Below are 18,919 nucleotides of genomic sequence, written 5' to 3' on the forward strand. Positions count from 1 at the left end.
ATCCAATTTCGTCTTTGCAGCCCTCTTCAGACAAACCCCACAGTCCAGTCCGCTGAAATACTGTGAACGCCCAGGTAGGATGCCGAGGAACTGAACTTTTTATGTAAAACAGTTCATTAAACTTAAAATTCCAGTAAAAAGTTGTAAAAGTATATTTTCTCAGTGGTGATCTGCAATCATAGCTGTTTCTCTTTTGTCTGATTGGAAGCAATTTTGATTTCTTCGATTATATTCCTCTACCAGACAGTGAGCCTGTGTAACTGGCCTCTAACAACGTATATAATTTTACATTCTTGGAGGGAACGATTTCTACAATATACAGAATTCTGTATTTTGAAACTAATTTTGTGCAACATAAAACCGTGTGTCTTTGCTAATGGTCTGAAAGCATATGGAATTTGGTGTCTTGGGAGAAAACATACAATGTAATAATCATGGTCTATTTGAGGACAATTTGTCCCAAGTGTAGGAATTTGTGTTTTTGGGAGCATTCTCTAGTATATAGAATTCTGTATATTTAGCTTTCTGAGATTAAAAAATTATTTATTCTTATTTTGCCTCCTAAGCTGTGGTTAGAATGTGTCTGCTTTATATGTTCAAGCATGCTTCCAATGCAAAGTGGCTTCATTGCCAACTTTGACACGGAAGATGACTCTGGAGTCAGAATCAGGTTTAATATCACCAACAGTGGTTGTGAAATTTGTTGTTTTGCAGCAACAGTACATTGCAATACATAATAATAATAAAAATACTCACAAATTACAATGGTATATTTAAAAAAATAATTAAATAAGTAGTGCAAAAAAAAAGCAAATTAATTAATTAAATAGTGAGGTAGTGTACACATGTTCATTGTCCATTCAGAAATCTGATGGTAGAGGAGAAGAAGCTGTCCCTGAAACGTTGAATGTACAGACTGGGCTGGGATGTCGGGCCAGCAGACCGGCGAGGACAGAGGCAGGTGGTTTCCCGAGGGTAAGCGAATACAAACCAGGTTCTGGAGTTGGAGATCCATGTGGGTAGGAGGAAAGGGTGCATTGTAATTCTTCTCCCCCCCTGCCCCCCATTCGTGAATTGATGAGACTAGAGTTCAAGGCTTAGAGTTTGGTGATCCACGGGTTCCATGGTTGATGCTGAGGATTGAATCGGAAATCTGGATATCGAGGCCCTTTGGGCAGAACCCAAGGTCTGTAAATCTCTGCAAGTCTGCTGGGTAGTCAAAGGCCCAATGTCTGAGTCCGAATTGGAGTCTGCTGGAGGCTGGAGACCGAAGAAGGTAGACTGCCTTGAGGTTCGAGGACTCTCTCTGTATGTACATGGGTGGGTAGGAGGAACAAGGCTTGTTTTGCTGTTGTTTTGTTGCTTGTACTGTTCTGGGAATTCACTTCTGCTCTGTATCGTTTGGCCGAGCATTACGGGTCTGCTATGTTGGTGCTGGAACCTGTAGTGACTCTTGCGGGCTGCCCCAACACATCCAGGATGTGTTGGTTGTTAACACAAATGTTGCATTTTTACTGCATTTTTTGATGTACATGTGATTAAATAATCTTTCATCTGGGTCTCACTGGAAGTCCTTATCAAGACAGCTACTACTTTTGGTTTGTGGGACTCGTACCTCTTAATTTACTCTGCTTGCACCAGGAGCATCCATAGCTCTCCAAGTTGCCTCCTCTCGTGAAGAAACAAGTGAGTTTTCACACCAAGCACCAACCCATTTCCACTGTTGGAATCATTGACCAAAAATTATAGCCTGTGGCAACCAGGTTCCAAGCCTACAAACGATGAGAAGTTGCATACAGTGGTGTTTCCAACAGGGTACCAGGCGGGGGTGGTGGGGTGAATCCGAATTGCACTCGTTTTATATTCTGTCTGGGTAGCCTCCAAAGATTGATTTCTCCACCTTCCAATAATTACTCCACACTCCCCCCTCTCTTGTTTCCATTCCCCATTTCAGTTTCCCTCCTCCTTCCCTTTCTCCCATGGTCCACCATCCACTCCTGTCAGATTCTTCCTTCTTCTACATCCTACAGATGTTCCGCTGTCCTCACCTATTATATTCCTTCTAAAGCCCTTTATATTCTTCCACCTATCACCCCCCTACTCATTACCACCTCCACCCACCCACCCAGCTGACTTCACCTGTTACCTGCCAGCTTGTGCTCCTTCTCATCTGCACCCATCTTCTTATTCTGGCTTTTGCCCCCTTTCTTTCCAGTCCTGATGAAAGGTCTCAACCTGAAATGTCAACTGTTTATTCCCCTCCATAGATGCTTCTGACCTGCTGAGTTCCTCTGGCATTTTATGTGTGTTGTTGTGGATTTCCAACATCTGCAGAATATTTTGAGTTAAACATCTTTTGTTCTGTTTCTGTTCTTTTTTCCTTGCTCTCTACACTTATTCGTATTTTCCTGCTTTCTTGTGTTGTTTGCAAGATCCTGACTGTGCGCAGGCTTTTAAATGGAGATGCTCAGGTATGCATGGAATGTCTGTTGTTTTCATAGTGACTTATGCGGAGAATGAACTTAAAACTGTTGGATTTGACTGTTTTCAGTGCAATTCTTGAGGGACGTAACAGAGCAGATTCACCACAGTCTAGCTAAAGAAATTCCTCTCATCTCTGTTCGAAAGGGATGTCCTTCTATTCTGAGGCTGTATCCTCTGGTCCTAGACTCCCCCTTTATAGGAAACGTCCTCTCCACGTCCATTCTATCTCAGAATAAATGTATCACCTGCCTATCACTTTCCCCTGGTTCCCCCCGCCCCCCACTTCCTTTTCTCTTATGGCCCACACTCCTCTCTTTTTCTCCAACTCTTGACCTTTCCCACCCACTTGCTTTCACCTATCATCTTCCAGCTAACCTTCTCCTCCCTACCCCCACCTTTTTATTCTGGCATCTTCCCCCTTTCTTCTTGGTTCTGAAGAAGGATCTTGGCCCATATTATCAATTGTTTATTAATTTCCATAGGTGCTGGTTGACCTGAGTTTCTCCAGTTTTTTGTATGTGTGTTGCTCTGAATTTCCAGAATCTGCAAAATCTCTTGCTATGTTACCTTATATTTTTCCAAAACTGCTCCCTGTTCTAACTTGCACCAAATTCCATTCACTGTTTCGCAGCACCGTCAAGGGTAATAATTATTGGGAAGATTTTCAAATGAATGAAATGTGGTCATCCAGATGAAGAAGTCATCAGGGAGAAGGTTGTATTGTAGCTGATGAATGGAGGGCAGCCTATCTCAGGGAAGTGATGAGGACAAAGCCATTAAGAGGGAAAGGGACTGAAAAGGTAGAGTAGGGTAGGTCCTGAAGATACTGTCTGTCCATCTAAAGGTAAAATTATGAGAGGGTTAGGGAAGAAATCTCAAATACTGGAAGACATACCTTTAAGTTGGGGGGGACAAGTTTAAACTGGATGGTGATGATTCTGTGGAATTCATTGCCAGAATAGCTGAGGAGCCCAAGTCATTGGGTGTGTTTAAAATGGAGGTTGATAGGATTTTGATTAGTTTGGGCATCAAAGGTTATGGGGAAAAGGCTAGAGAATGGGGTTGAGAGGGATAAGAAGTCAGCCATGATGGAATGGTGGAGTAGATTTGATGGGCTGAATTGCCTAATTCTGCTCCTGTGTCTTGTGATCTAATGGAGATGTGTGGGGCAGGGTTTTTTTTTGACATGGAGCTGGTGCTGCTGCATCTCACCTTTGAGGACCAGGGTGTCGATCCTGAGTATTATTTGTATTGGTGCTTGCATGGTCTTTCTGCCACCCTGTGGGTTTTTTCTAAATGCACTTAAACAAATCCTGCAGATGCTGGAAACCAGGAGTTACACACACAGAAAGCTGAAGGAACTCAGCAGGTCAGGCAGCACCTGTGGAAGGGAATGAACAGTCGACATTTCCTGTCCTTTTTCTGGGTTCTGCCCCCTTCCTTTCCAGTCTTGATGAAGAGTCTTGTCCCAAACCATTGACTTTCGAGATTAGATAAGTAGTGCAAAAAGAGACTGGAAAAATGATAAGGTAGTGTTCATGGATTCATTGTCCATTCAGAAATCTGATGGTGGAGGGAAGAAGTTTGTTCTGGAAATGTTGAGTGTGTGTCTTCAGGGTCCTGTACCTCTTCCTTGATGTTAGCAATGAGAGAAGGGCATGTCCTGGGTGATGAGGGTCCCTAATGATGGACGCCACCTTTTTGAGGCATCGCCTTTTAATGGTATCCTCGATGCTGGAGGAGGTAGTGCCCATGATTGAACTTAGAGTTTGCAACTTTCTGCAGCTTTTTCCAATCCTGTGCAGTGGCTCCTCCATACCAGACCATGATGCAGCCAGTTAAAATGCTGTCCAGGGTACACCTTTAGAGATCTGTGAGTGTCTTTTGTGACAAACAAGTCTCCTCAAACTCCTCGTGAAATGTAGCCACAGTTGTGCGTTCTTTGTTAATGCATCAATACGTCTAGGTGTAAAATGCACCAGCCTCTGCATGGTAAACAAAGTTGTGTACAGGCATCTGTCATTACCATCGCCCTAACATAGTGGATATGTAGATTCTGGATAGGTTTCTACAGCCACCTGAGGATCTACCAATAGACAAACCCTTAGGAGAACATCATATCGCCTCGAGTGATAGCAATGAATTAGAGCTGTAATTGCAGGAGCAGTCAGGAAGAATACTTTAGAACCAGTACTGATGGATTATCAGCCTGGGTAATTTTAAATATGTGACACAAAAATCTGCTGTTCATGCCTAAAAATTCTGGGTAGGTAGATATGTTAAGAATTGTTAGCCTGGATTTTCCAGCAGAATTTTTATTAATATAAACTGATGAAATGGGTGACCCTCAACGTTAAAAGACTGCCCATTGTACAGTTGTTTGGCTTGTTCATCCTGGGTGTCAGTTTTAGCATGCATTTATTTTTGAGCACAGTTGGGCTGAAGCAGCCAATATTAGAGTGACTGTTAGGAAACATTTGGACTTTGTCACGTGAACTCTTGGGTTGGGTTACTGCCATGCCATTATGCACAGGTATCCATTACTGTGCACGAGTTTATCACGGAATGAATATGCATGGCTTGGCGACCAGTTAAAAGCCAGGCACTCAGAGGTTTGGAGAGTAAATCATTTTTCAATATGGCTGCAGCTTTATTTGTGACTTAGTTTAACATTAGAAAACAGGCAGTTCATTGGATGTGAAGTGTTAGTAATGTAGCACTATCTTGGCTTAAGTTAGATAGTGATATTAATCACTTCCCCCCGACATCGAAGGCTTTATCTTCATTACTAATTAACAATCCCCACATCGTCTGGTAAAGTCTCTGTTGTGGGGAACCATATTAGTGAATAATGAAAAGGATCATATGCATTTCCTTGCCCTCTGTCTACTGTTTATGCTGGTGGAATTGTGATGAAATAGCAACCAAATATGAAGTAAGAGCAGGAAGATTGGTGCCTTTGGTGATAATCTTACAGTAGATCTTTGTTGAGAGATATGTCCATTCTTCACAAGCTGCCTGGGTGTCAAAGAATCTCAGGGTTGTATATGGTGATGTATATGTACGTTGATAGTAAATATTACTTTGAACTTTGATTATCTTAAGATGGTGATAATAGCTGAAATTATTCTTGCATCTTTGTTCAGACTTCCTTCTTCACCAAACTCTTGTGTGTGGACACCACTAAAATTTAATTGTTGCTAATGAGACCCCTTTCTCATGTACATATAAAAGTGAAGTGATACTACAACCATAACTGCATTGATTTCTGCTATGCACTAATTGTCTGTCCCTCTGTATTCATCTGTGTTCCTCTCACTTTTAGCCTGTGCCCTCTTGCTTTAGACACCCCTCCTGTACATTTATAAATTTGTTACATAACATGATAGGGTGAATTGAAGATCTGCTGACCTTACAAAAGCATATATCATTGTGATTAATAATTACCTCATTGCCAGCTGTCCCGTGAATGAAGTGGAATAAGCAGTGTTGCATGGATACTGACTTCCCATAAGCCAGACCTTACCCTTCTTGCGGCTGGAAGCTTGTTTCGTTCAAAGACAAGTTGACGCACTGTACGTAACAAACAAAGCTTTCTTAAGAGGGCTTTCATCTCTTGAGTCTCTTGAACCAGGGCTTTCTTGTCTTAACCAAGTTTCCACTGGTCCTCATTCCATTCACCCTCAACCACATGCATCTAAGTATAGGATGTGTGTTCCATCTCATTGATCTGTGTCGGGAAGTTGAAGAAAATCAAAGAATAGAAGTTAGTCAATAAAAGGGTACAGTAGTGCTCTCCTGTAGTTATAACGACATAGCATCCTCACCAGTGCCACCAGATCCAAAACTGTTATTTTCCCTAAGCAGTTAGGCTGATCATCACCCCCACCCACTAACCCACCCCTCCACACCCCCAACCACCACTACTTATTATTTCCTGTCGGTCAGTCATCTTGCGTACAGACACTCCTGTGCCAAGCATCACTTTATAGATATACAATCTTTCAATATATGTAAGCTATCTTAAGTATTTATTTGAATTATGTTTCTTTTTTAATGATTGTGTTCTTTATCTTATTGTATTTTTTTGTGCTGCATCAGGTCAAGAGTAACAATTACTTAGTTCTCCTTAACACTTGTGCACTGGAAATGACATCTAATAATCTTGAATCTTAGACCATAAGGCATGGGAGCAGACTTAGACCATTCAGCCCATCGAGTCTCTCCGCTATTCCATCCTGGCTGATTCCAGATCAAACTCAACTCCACACACTTGCCTTCTCACCGTATCCTTTGATGCCCTGACCGATCAGGAAATGATCAGCTTCTGCCTTAAATATAGACACGGACATGGCCTCCACCGCAGTCTGTGGCAAAGCATTCCACAGATTAACTATACTCTGGCTAAAAAAATTCCTCCTCAAGGGTGGCCCCTCAAGTTTGAGGCTGTGCCATCTAGTTCTGGATACCCCCACCATCCTCTCCACATCCACCGTATCTAGTCCTTTCAACATTCGGTAGGTTTCAATGAGATCCCCCCACTGGTAAGTTGTCATGCTCTCTTCAGTCATCAAACTAGGGCCCTTTGCTATCACATTAACTATTTCAGAATTTACACTCACTGGCCACATGATTACACTCAGTGGCCATTGTACACCTCGTTAATGCAAATATCTAATCAATCATTCACGTGGCAACAATTCAATGCATAAAAGCTTGCAGACATGGTCAGGAGGTTCAGTTGTTCAGACCGAATATCAGAATGGGGAAAGAGTGTAATCTAAAGTGACTTTGACCGTGGAATGATTCTTGGTCCAGATGTGGTGGCTTGAGTATCTCAAATTGCTGATCTCCTTGGATTTTCCCCTGTCTCTAGAGTTTACAGAGAATGGTGCAAGAAACAAAAAAACATCTTGTGAATTCTGTGGATGAAAACACCGTGTTAATGAGAGAGGTTAAAGGAAAATGGCTAGACTGGTTCAAGCTGACAGGGAGATGATAGTAACTCAAATAACCACACGTTAGAACAGTGGAATGCAGAAGAGCACCTCTGAATGCACAACATGGTGAACCTTGAAGTGGATGGGCTACAGCAGCAGAAGACCACAAATGTACACTTAGTGGCTACTTAATTAGATACAGGAGGTATGTAATAAAGTACCCACTGAGTATATATTCTTGTAACCAAATAAGTATATCTTTGGGCACACTATATTGGTGCTGGAATGTGTGGCGACATTTGCGGTCTGCCCTGGCATATCCTTAGTTTTTATTCATTGTTAGCACAAAGGACACATTTCACTGTATGTTTCAATGTACTTGTGATAAATAAATGAATCTGATTCTGAAGTTTGTCTTCCTGAAACAGCATCTAATGCTTTCTAAAATGAGGTCTAAAAAACACAGCAACTCTTGAGAGACAAGGGCCATTTGGTGAAGTTAGAATCAGAAAGAGCTGCAACAGATTAGATGGATATTTAGATGCAGTAAGGTAGTTGAGATATGAAGGGGTGGTGATAGATGAGTAAGAGACAGCTGCTGTGATTTGCTTTGATTGTTGTCACAATCGGAGGTAAGCTTGACTTGGTCTAGTTGGCCATGCTTTCTGGCAATATATCATGGTCTGTGTCATATTCAGTATATTTAAAGCAGAGGTTGATAAGGTTCTTGATTAGCTTGGGTGTCAAGGTTATGGGGAGAAGGCAGTGGTAAGAAAGGCAAATGCAGTGTTAGCATTCATTTCAAGAGGACTGAGATATAAGAGCAAGATGTAATGCTGAGGTTTTATAAGACATTGCTCAGACCACATGGAGTATTATAAGCAGTTTTGGGCCCCTTATCTAAGAAAAGTTGTGTTAGCATTGTAGAGGGTCCAGAGGAAGTTCACGAGTATGATTCTGGGAATGAAAGAGTTAACATGAGAGGTTGCTAGCTCTGGACCTGTACTCACTGGGATTGAGAAGAATGTGGGGTTATCTCAATGAAACCTATCAAATATTGAAAGGCCTAGATAGAGTGGATGTGGAGAGAACGTTTCCTTATAGCAGGTGAGTCTAGGACCAGAGAACACTGTCTCAGAATACAAGCTTGTCCCTTCCAGAACAGAGATGAGGAGGATTTTCTTTAGCAAGAGGGTAGTGATCTGTGGAATTCATTGCCATAGATAGCGTAGAGGCCAAAACATTGGGTATATTTAAAACAGAGATTGATAGGTTCTTGATTGGTCAGAGTGTCAATGTTATGTGGAGAACACAGGAGAATGGGATTGAGAGAGATAATCATCCATGACTAGTGGAGAAAACTTAATGGGCTGAATGGCCTAACTCTGCTCCAGTCTATTATGGTCAGCCCGTGAAAGGAGTACAGTCGGCCGTCTGTATCTGCAGGGATTTGGTTCTGGGACCCCCCGTGGATACCAAATTCTGCAGATGCTCAAGTCCCGTATATAAAATGGCGTAGTATTTGCATATAACCTACATGCATCCTCCAGTATACTTCAGATCATCTCTGGATTACTTACAATACCGAATACAATGTAAATGCTATGTAAATAGGTGTTATACTGTATTGTTTAGGGAATAATGACAAGGGAAAAGTCTGTACGTGTTCAGTACAGACGCAACCATCATAGCTCTTCCGCGAACCCCGAGCAGCGAGTGTGGCGAAAAGCGAACCCCGAGCAGCGAGTGTGGCGAAAAGCGAAAATAGCATTCAGCGTTTGTTTTGCTCTCAGCATCAAGCCGCCATAGCTTTGAACTGCGTGAGATTTTCGCTACGATTGACGGTGCTGCAATGATTGCAGAAAAGTATAACTTTAATTTTGAAAAGAGCACATAGGTTTAGGGCAGGTTTGCAGGATGTTTTGAGTGCTTACAAAGAACTGTACGATAGAAAAATGCATGAAGCTTCCAGTGTGCTCGCTGTCTTCCCGATTCTGGTAAGTGAAACTACACTGTACATACATTATTTTTACTTTTTATAGGCTGTGTATTTATCATACCATTCCTGCTTTTACTATATGTTAGTGTTATTTTAGGTTTTATGTGTTAGTTGGTATGATTTGGTAGGTTATTTTTTTGATCTGGGAATACTCAAAAATTTTTCCCATATAAGTTAATGGTAATTGCTTCTTTGCTTTACTTTCGGATAGTGGGGGGGAACCTGTACAATGGAAATGCTATGTAAATAGTTGTTACACTGTATTGTTTAGGGAATAAGAAGAAAGAGAACTTCGTTTTTCTTTCTATCCTGATCCGCGGTTGGTTGAATCCGCGGATGCGGAGTGCCGACTGTACAGCTGAGCTATATACCTAAGGTTAAGGTGTTCACAACTCCTACCCTAAATCGACATTCATGTTACAACGAGGAGGACAAAAGACCATTTAAATGGTAAACACAAAGAAAATGCATGGATACTGCCTGTCTCCCTGAATTCCTCCAACATTTTGTTTGTTGTCCAGAATTCACCATCTGCAGTTTTTTAGTTTCTCAGTCTCACTGGAGACGCAGGACTGAGAAACTGAGTTACCAGTAAATGGAATTAAATATAGGGCCCAGAAAGCTGTAATGTGACCAAATTATTTGTGTTCAAGTGTCTGGAATTAGATTTGAACCTGCAAACTTCTAACACATTGGTGTTACTTGGAAAACCTTGACTGACACCAAGTCTGACATCTTAGCACGAAGGATTTCTGGTTCATGTGTCAGATTGATGCAGTTTGGTATATGCCTCTGGCTGATTGCATTGTAGCCACTGAGAGTCAGACCTAAGGCTAACTGAGGAAGGACATCAATTTTTGCTGTTTTAAAATGTAATTATTGAACAAATTGAAGGTTTAGCAGTGGGCCTGGAAAAACATGAAGTGGAAAAACAGAAACAGAAATTAGTGTTCAGTTGAAGCCGGAGATGACAATTGTTGTGATTTGAAATAATATAGGTAACATCAGCCGTGCATTCCTCAATTTGTATAATTTATTTTCTTTTGCACATTGGTTGTCAGTCTTTCACGCAAGAGATTCTGCAGATGCTGGAAATCTGGAGTAACACACAGAAAATGCTGGAGGAACTCAGCAGGCCTGGCAGCAATGTTCCCTCTAATTTTTAGTAGTCAGAATGTGCAAAAATCTTACGTTGTGCGAATTGTTTTCCTGTGACAAAAGTATGTGCACACTGAATGCACACATGGCACAGTTTGTGTAGGTTTACAAAATATTTGACATAAAACTGCACAGAATAACAACAAAATAACATACAAATTTAAGTTAATCAGTTATTTTTTCTCTCTCTCCTGTCTTTGGCATTTACCCATTCTTTGTAAACTCTGTCTAGACTAATAGAACTTTCATTCAATTGATAGCTTTTGATTCTCATTAACATATCCGAATGACATTCACCTAAACGGTTTCTCAGCTTGTTTTTGAGTTGATTCATTAGGCTAATACCTCGCTCACAGTCCGCACTAGACGCAAGAAAGGTTCCCCCAATGTCCATCAACTGTGCAAGGTCACAGATCTGTTCATTTTGAAGTACAAATGCCACCATTTGAGCAAAGTTTGACATCAGTTTGCACTTAATGTCTGGGAGTTGAACATACTTTTCCATATGTTCATTAATGTGTTGAACTATATGTAAAGAGTTATTCATTTTAACAGCTAACAACACACTGTTGATAAGAACTTTGATCTCCTCTGGGTTCGATCGTTTTCGCTCTTGCTCATCTGCAGTCAACTGTAACATGCGTAGCGCTCCTGTAACGGGTAATGACGGGTTCTGTTGCCTGAGCTTTTGTACACCGTCCAAATGCGATTTACTTGCCAAATGACGCTTCAAAAAGTCAAGTTTCCAAATATCATCCCACTTCTTACCTCTAGCAAATTCTCCAGCAATTTTTGCATCACGACAATACAAACAGATAACTCCAGTTTCTGAATTATACATAAATATTTCTCGTAGCTGAACGTTCATGACCTCATGAGCTTTCGGTGTAGCAGTTTCTACTATATTGTTAAGCCATTCAACTTTAAACAAATTTGCAGTTCTTTTGTGCGTCACACCCTTCGCTTCTTTTGAATTCGACATAGTGAATCGATATTTTTTTCAATAAAAACTTACTAAGCTATCTACAGGATTTGAAACAGATCTTTGTAAACTTTACGATATGAACACTATCCGCCAAAGATGGCTGCCTCCGTGATGCAGCTGTACAAACTGGAACAGGAAAGGTGAGGTGACGTAAGTTAGTGACGTGCATTGTGGTATTTGAAAGACTGACTAACTAGTTAACAGAAACAGTTAGCTAAAAGATTATTTTCAATAAGTATAATTATTAATTACTACATTATTTTAGGTAACTAACCTTTTGTGCGCACATTAATTTCCTTTGTGCGCTGGTTGAAAAACGTGGAACGGGTGGGTTTCCTTTGGGTGCTTTGAATTCCTCCCACATTCCAAAGATGTACCGATTAGTAGGCTAATTGGTCATTGTAAATTGTCCCATAATTTGGCTAGAGTTAAATTGGGGGTTGATGAATGGTGCAGGTCGAAGGACCGGAAGGGCCTGTTCTGCGCTGTATCTCAGTTAATAAATAAAAGTTGGCTATTTATAGACAGATTCTGACAAATGAAAGGCATTGCATCCATACTGTACTCAGGAACTGAAACCAGCTATTACAACTCTCTCCCTCTTGGCACTTACCCTTGCTATACCTGCCCCTACTCCTCCTCCCTCATTACCATAATGGACCCCAAACAGTCGTTCCAGGTGAGGTGACACTTCACCTTTGAGTCTGTTGGAGTCATATACTGTGTCTGGTGCTCCCAATGTGGTGTCCTATATATTGGTGAGACCTGATGTAGATTGGGAGTACTTATGCTCCGTCCACCAGAAGAAGCAGGATCTCCCAGTGGCCACCCATTTTAATTCCACTTTCCATTCCCATTCTGATATGTCTATTCATGAACTCCCCAACTATTGCAATGAGGTAGCACTCACGTTGGAGGAACAACACCTTAAATTCTGTCTGGGTTGCCTGTAACCTGATGCCATAAACATCAATTTCTTGAACTTTTGGTAATGGCCTCCACCCTTTTCGCCATTCCCCATCCCTTTTTCCCTCTCTCACCTTATCTCCTTGCCTGCCCATTGCCTTCCCTCTGGCGCCTCTCCCTCCTTTTCTTTCTTCCATGGCCTCTGTCCTCTCCTATCAGACCCCCTCCTCACCTTGTCCAGCCCTGTATCTCTTTCACCAATCAACTTCCTAGCTCTTTACTTGATCCCTCTTCCCCCAGGTTTCACCTATCACCTTGTGTTTCTCTCTCCCCTCTCCCACCTTTTAAATCTACTCCTCATCTTTTTTTTCTCCAGTCATGTCGAAGGGTCTCGCCCCAAAACATTGACTGCACTTTTTTCCATTAGATGCTGCCTGTCCTGCTGAGTTCCTCCAGTGTGTATTGTTTGGATTTCCAGTATTTGCAGATTTTCTCTTGTTTCAAGTTATTTGGTTTGGAGGCCCGATGTCTGTGAGTCTGAGAGTTCAGGGTCAAGGAACAGAGGCCTGGTGGTAGTCTGTCCTGGGATGGAACGCCTGTCTGTGTGTGAGGGGGTGGATGGAAAGTGGCTTGTTTTGATGTTGTTGTCATGCTTTGTGTTGTTGTTGTTGATTGTGTTGATCTGCTGAGCATTGTGGGCATGCTATGTTGTGACAACGCAAACAAGATTCAAAGTACATTTATTATTAAAGTATGTACACAGAATACAGCTCAGATTCACCCTCCCGCAGGCAGTCAGAAAACAAAGAAACACCATGGAACCCATTCAAGAAAACATCAAACACCCAACGCGTGAAAAAGAACAAATTGCACAAGTGACAATAAGTGAGCTAACACTTCATAGAATATTGAACTAGGAGTCCAGTAGTGCTCAGTTCAGTGCCATGCCACTAGCCCACTGCAGGCAGCAGAGCCATTTTTGACATAGTGCCCAGGTTCACATAGATTGCCCCAATCAAATAGCTCAGAAACAGCAAAAAAATATAACCAGAAGCCAGGGACGGATGCGGTATGAACCTCATAGTCCACCAAAACAAGTCCACAGCCATGAACCTTTTGATCAATCCTTGCAATGTGGAACCCAAGACTCCTGCACTGTCCTGTGATAGCAGCTAGCAAGGAGTGGAAGGCAGGTCGAGCACAGGCAGATGGCGTCGAACACTCGCCTGCACACTCTGCTCTTGTCTTTGTTGACTTCAGCTTTGCTCGATGCCTCACTTGGAGAGGCGCAGTGGAGTTGGTCATGGCCTCACAATGCCACAAACTATAAAACGGGGGGGGGGGGATACTTTTTATAGGCACTGTATGTACTTTAAATAATGGTAAATTTACTTTGAACTTTGAGACATTGCAATATCTATCAATAAGCATATGAAGCCAAATATATTCCTGTGCTGTACTGTTCAATGTTCAAAAGAAATTATTTAGCCATGTGATTACTAATTTAATTCGTTCGGCACAATATTGTGGGCGGAATATGTTCTATGTGCCATGGTCTGCTGAATGAGATGGGGAGCTGAAATACCAGTATTTGCTAATTTTAGTAGGGTGCCATTAGAGAGCCACAGCTATGACATTTTTGGATAAAATTACCAGAGGGATTGTGGCTGTTGAAGTATCATTGCATCTCTGAAAATGTGCCATGTTTGTAGTTGAGTTAGGTGTTAGAAATTAAAGCTATGTCTGATTTGATCCCACACTTTCAAGAATCTTAGCCTGGTATTTCTAGTTTGCTTCTAAATAATAGGGAATGTATTTTAAAATGAAAGCTGTAAATATATCATTGTTGCTTCCAAATCTGATTCTATGTCACTTCTCCTGATCACTGTAATGTCTTTCAGCTTTATAGCCTCCCGAGATAGTGGCTTTCCTCCCATGTCTCACCTATGCACAACATTGTTTCGTTAATGTACCACCAGTAACCTACAGCCTTCAGTCATGTTCCCATGTTATAGTCATAGAAAACTTCAGCATAGAAACAGGCCCTTCGGTCCATCCAGAGTGTGCTGAACCATTTAAACTGCCTAGTCCCATTGACCCGGACCTGGACCAGGGCCCTCCATATCCTTCCTATCCATGTACCAATGCAATCTTCTCCTGAGTGTTGAAATCGAAATCACATCCATTTCCCACTGGCAGCTCTTTCCAGACTCACACCACCATCACAGTGAAGAAGCACCCCCTCATGCTTCATGTTCTGCTTAACCATTTCACCATCACCCTTAACCTATGAACTCTGGTTGTAGTCTCATCCATCCTCAGTGGAAAAATTTTGCTTGTATTTACCCTGTCTATGCCCCTCATAATTTTATATACCTAGATTTTCATCCTGTACATTGAGAGATCTGGATCCAAGTGGGTATCACAGTTCATTCTGTTTGGGCCTCCTCCAGTCTCCTGGCTCCTTAAAACCTACCTCTCCAACTAATCTTTTGGACAATTATTCTAATATATCCTTTTGTGGTTTGCTATTGAAGTTTGTTAATATTCGTTTGCAGTGCCTTATTGATTATATTAGTTGCCAGCGCATGTTTAGGGTTCAGTTTCTTATCAGATATATTTTGTTGTTAAACTTGATATATTTTTCTCTCTTGAACAAATAAATTTTGGCTGGTTTGGTACTTGATTCAGGTCAGTTTTACTTAGTGTCCTCCTGTTCCTTAAGTTTGTTATAGCTGGGCTGGGGGTGGGTAGTGGGGATAAGCTCCTACTACTTAATAAATGCTCCGAGTGGCTAACATCTCAGCCTCTGACAACTAAGTCCAGCTCCTGGCCTTCGTGTGTGGCTTAGCTACTAAGCCCAGCACAGGCAGGTTACTGGCATCCTAAAACCAGTCGTTCTCAGGCAGATGGGGCTCATCAGTCATGATTGGTAGCTCATGAAGAAGAAAAACTCTGATCCCAAACTTCTGCTGCCTGGCGGCTTATACCCACTTATGGAGAAGGCTTCGGGAGTAAACCCAACGAAAAAATACGGAGCTGGCACATCGTTGAGTTCATTGCTGACTGTCAACTCCTGCGATGCTGCTATTGCCAGACTGTATCGGTCCCTGCCGTTCATTTTGATTCATCAACTGCATGGAGGGGGGATCCTGCTGCATGGGCAATAGCTTGCTCTCCATATTGTACTGCCTTGGCTTATTTATCATGTAAACAGCTAGGATGTAACATGTATGGTCAACCCCAACCAGTGGAGGGCCTCCTCGGGGTGATAGCTGAGGTAGACACTAGGTCAGGGAGGAGGTTACTGACTTGGACACACCAGAGACCTCACGTGCTGAAACCTGGAGCAAAAAAACAAGACGCTGGAAGAACTCGGCAGATCAAGTAGAGGATCTCAACCCAAAACATCCTCTCCACAGATGCTGCCTGACCCACTAAGTTCCTCCAACACATTGATTTTGTAGATGAACTACCTGGTGTCACTTTCAAGTTCGATTTGAGGTCAGTCACAGAGTTTGATTCTCTGCAAAGGAGGGGATGGTGGAGTGTTGGCCATACGTAGACAATCTTTGGCACTTGTTTCTTGTTGTAGGTACAGCACAGCACATCAGAGGAACCAGCCTCCCCTCTGTGGACCCTGTTTATACTTTTCACTGCCTCTGCAAAACAGCCAGCATAATCAAAGACCCCACCCAGGCCATTTTCTCTTCTCCCATTGGACAGGAAATACAAAAGCCTGAAAGCACATACCACCAAGATCAAGAACAGCTTCTATCCCAGTATTATCAGACTGTTAATGGACGTCTTGTAGGATAATATAGAGTCTTCACAATCTACCTCGTTATATTCATGCACTTTATAGTTTACCTGCATTACACTCCTTCAGTAGCGCTTACACTTTACTCTGGATTATTATTGTTTTACCTTGTTCTCCCTCAATGCACTGTGTAATGATTTGATTTGTTTAAATGGTATTCAGAACAGGCTTTTCACTGAATCTTGGTACATGTGACAATAAACTAATACCAAGTTAGCCTAGGTGTCGGTGGCTCCTTCACTGTCCACACCTTAGTCAATTTGTGAGGGTGAATAAGGAGCGGACTGTGAGCATTGTCTGTGGGCCATGCTCTCTTCTCACAACTACCATTGGCCAGGTTCAGGAACAATTACTGCTCCTCAACTATCAGGCTGCTGAATCAGCTTGAATAACTTCAACCACCACTACTCTGAACTGATTCTACAACATTACAGGCTCGCTTTCAAGGACCCTTTAGAACTCATGTTCTCAGCATTATTTCTATTTGCATGGTTTCTCTTCTTTTAGAGCAGGGGTTTCCTAACCTGGGGTCCATGGATCCCCTTAATGGCATTGGTCCATGGCATTAAAAAAGGCTAGGAGCCCCTGCTTTAAGCACAGGAGAAGGCCATTTAGCTCATCTAGTTCATCGCAAATTTATTCTGCCTAGTCCCATCGACCAGCACCCTGACCACAGCCCTCCATACTCCTCCCATCCATGTTGTTATCCAAACTTCTCTTAAATGTTGCCATTAAATCTGGATACCTGCTTACCATCCTTTGAGCCTTTACGTATTTACAGTTTTTTTATAAAATATTATTGTATTTTTTTCCCCCTGAATCCCAAGGTAGAAAATGGAGACCTGTGCATACTTTGATAATAAATTAACTTTGAACTGAGCTTTGGGCTTGTATCTTGTTGCAGAATGTCGTCAGTGCCACAACTAGGTGGTGACATTCACTGACAGCATGTGAGAGACTGGACTAGTCTTGGAATAAAATTTTCTAGACCTGTTTGACAGCTCAAGCTCAGGAATCAGTGACCCGAATGGTTAGTTTGCAAGAACTGGTGGGTAAGGTACGGAAGAAGTTATGCCCATCATCTTGGGTCGGGTTCAGAGTGACTCTGTTTCTGTCTTGTACCCAAAGAGCCCTCTCATAATTGTCCTACTGTGGTTGGGATGGAGTCGTTTGCAGTCGATCCTGTGTTGTCAAACAGCTGGCCACCAGGCAGCTGTTTAATGTTTTAACTTATTGCTTTCCTTTAGATTTGCGTCAAAGGATTATGGTTCAGTTATTTTAAGCCATATTTCATATTTTGAGCCAAAACTTTAAGCTTTAATTACTTGTGGCTGATGGGCAGACTAGGATTCTGTTCTGTAATGTTAGTTAAATCTACAGTTCTTAGTGACACATAATGCTACCCTCTGAATGCCACCTGTGGGTAGCATACCAATGGAACGACTGACACTTGCTATTTTAATCATAATAGTAGGATTAGCTAATCCACTAAAATAGTACGACATGGAATTGTAGACAACTGCTCTGTTTGTGGTGGAGTTTTTAGGTTTGAGCTATTTATTTCTGTATTGTGACACATTTGTGGCAGGTTTAGATTTTGTTTTGAACTGTCATCATTGGTAATGATGGATTTGATACCTTGAGGCTGGTGTCTTATTGAGCTTCTGACATGTGACTGCCTACCCTCAGCTAAAATGTGCTTTGATTACCTCCTCATGCCTCTGTTTATTCAGTGCCTCCATCTTTGTATTGATCCGTAAGTGTTTTATCTCCATTGATCGTAAAGAAAAGCTACAAGATCTAGCAAAGTGTTAATAGTTGTGAACATCATGAATCTTATTGTTTTATAATGAGTTCAGATGAGTTAATTTTATTCACCGTAAATTCCGAAGTATAAGCTGAGAATTTGGCTCTAAATTTTGGTCCTAAAATTAGGGGGTCGGCTTATATTGAGGATGCCAACTTTGGAAGAACGAATACGCAGAAGACAGCCCGTATTTATTGGCTGTTCTTGAGTCAAATTCGTTCCACTGTCGACGCATGAATTCTTTGAATGGTTTGTTTAAACTCACATCTAGTGGCTGGAGTATGGATATCAAACCACCGGGGATGACTGCAATGTCCATATTTCCAGCTTTCAATGCTGCTTTTGTCTCACCAGACAAATAGCGGCTTTTCCATCCTGAAACCTTCGGGACGTCGACGCCGCACCTCTTTAACCCACTTCAAGCAACCCGCTTTGTCATCCAGCAGCGTTTTTGGACGTAAACATCAACACTCCGCGGGAATTTTCTGAGCAATCTTTGTTTTTTGTCTCAACACAAGATCACGTCTATTCATAAATCGGGTGCACCAACTTTGCGTAGCTTTGAAATTTTCGCCCACCTCATGGTGCATTTCGGCCCATTTTAACTCTTGAACTCGGATCATTTCTCTGGTAACAATGTATTCAGACGATTGCTGGTGATTCACCCACTCTAAAACTTTTTCTTCCAGTTCTGGCCACTGGCATATTTTCCCGCAGTTTGCACATTTCGTCTTTGGCACTTTCCCTCAGAGTGTCCTCTGCCGTTCTCCATTCTCTCACTTGTTTCTCGTTTACAGTAAAATTATTAGCAGCTGTAGAA

At 41.9% G+C, this 18,919-nt stretch overlaps 1 protein-coding gene across 4 annotated transcripts in view; it reads left to right on the plus strand.

The window, feature by feature from the left end:
• Window positions 1–18,919, plus strand: part of hipk3a (homeodomain interacting protein kinase 3a) — a 249,625-nt gene that overhangs the window by 45,622 nt on the left and 185,084 nt on the right. For 2 of the 4 annotated variants that reach the window (XM_072272833.1, XM_072272838.1), the window contains exon 1: window positions 915–975. The exons of the other annotated variants lie outside the window; for them this stretch is intronic. In XM_072272833.1, coding sequence (XP_072128934.1) covers window positions 927–975 — 49 coding nt within the window. In that variant the 5' untranslated portion in view covers window positions 915–926. Of the gene's footprint in view, window positions 1–914; window positions 976–18,919 lie in introns of those variants that run through there. 4 annotated transcript variants of the gene reach the window in all.

The sequence above is a fragment of the Mobula birostris genome, chromosome 11 (assembly GCF_030028105.1).
Source record: "Mobula birostris isolate sMobBir1 chromosome 11, sMobBir1.hap1, whole genome shotgun sequence".
NCBI classification, from domain to species: domain Eukaryota; kingdom Metazoa; phylum Chordata; class Chondrichthyes; order Myliobatiformes; family Myliobatidae; genus Mobula; species Mobula birostris.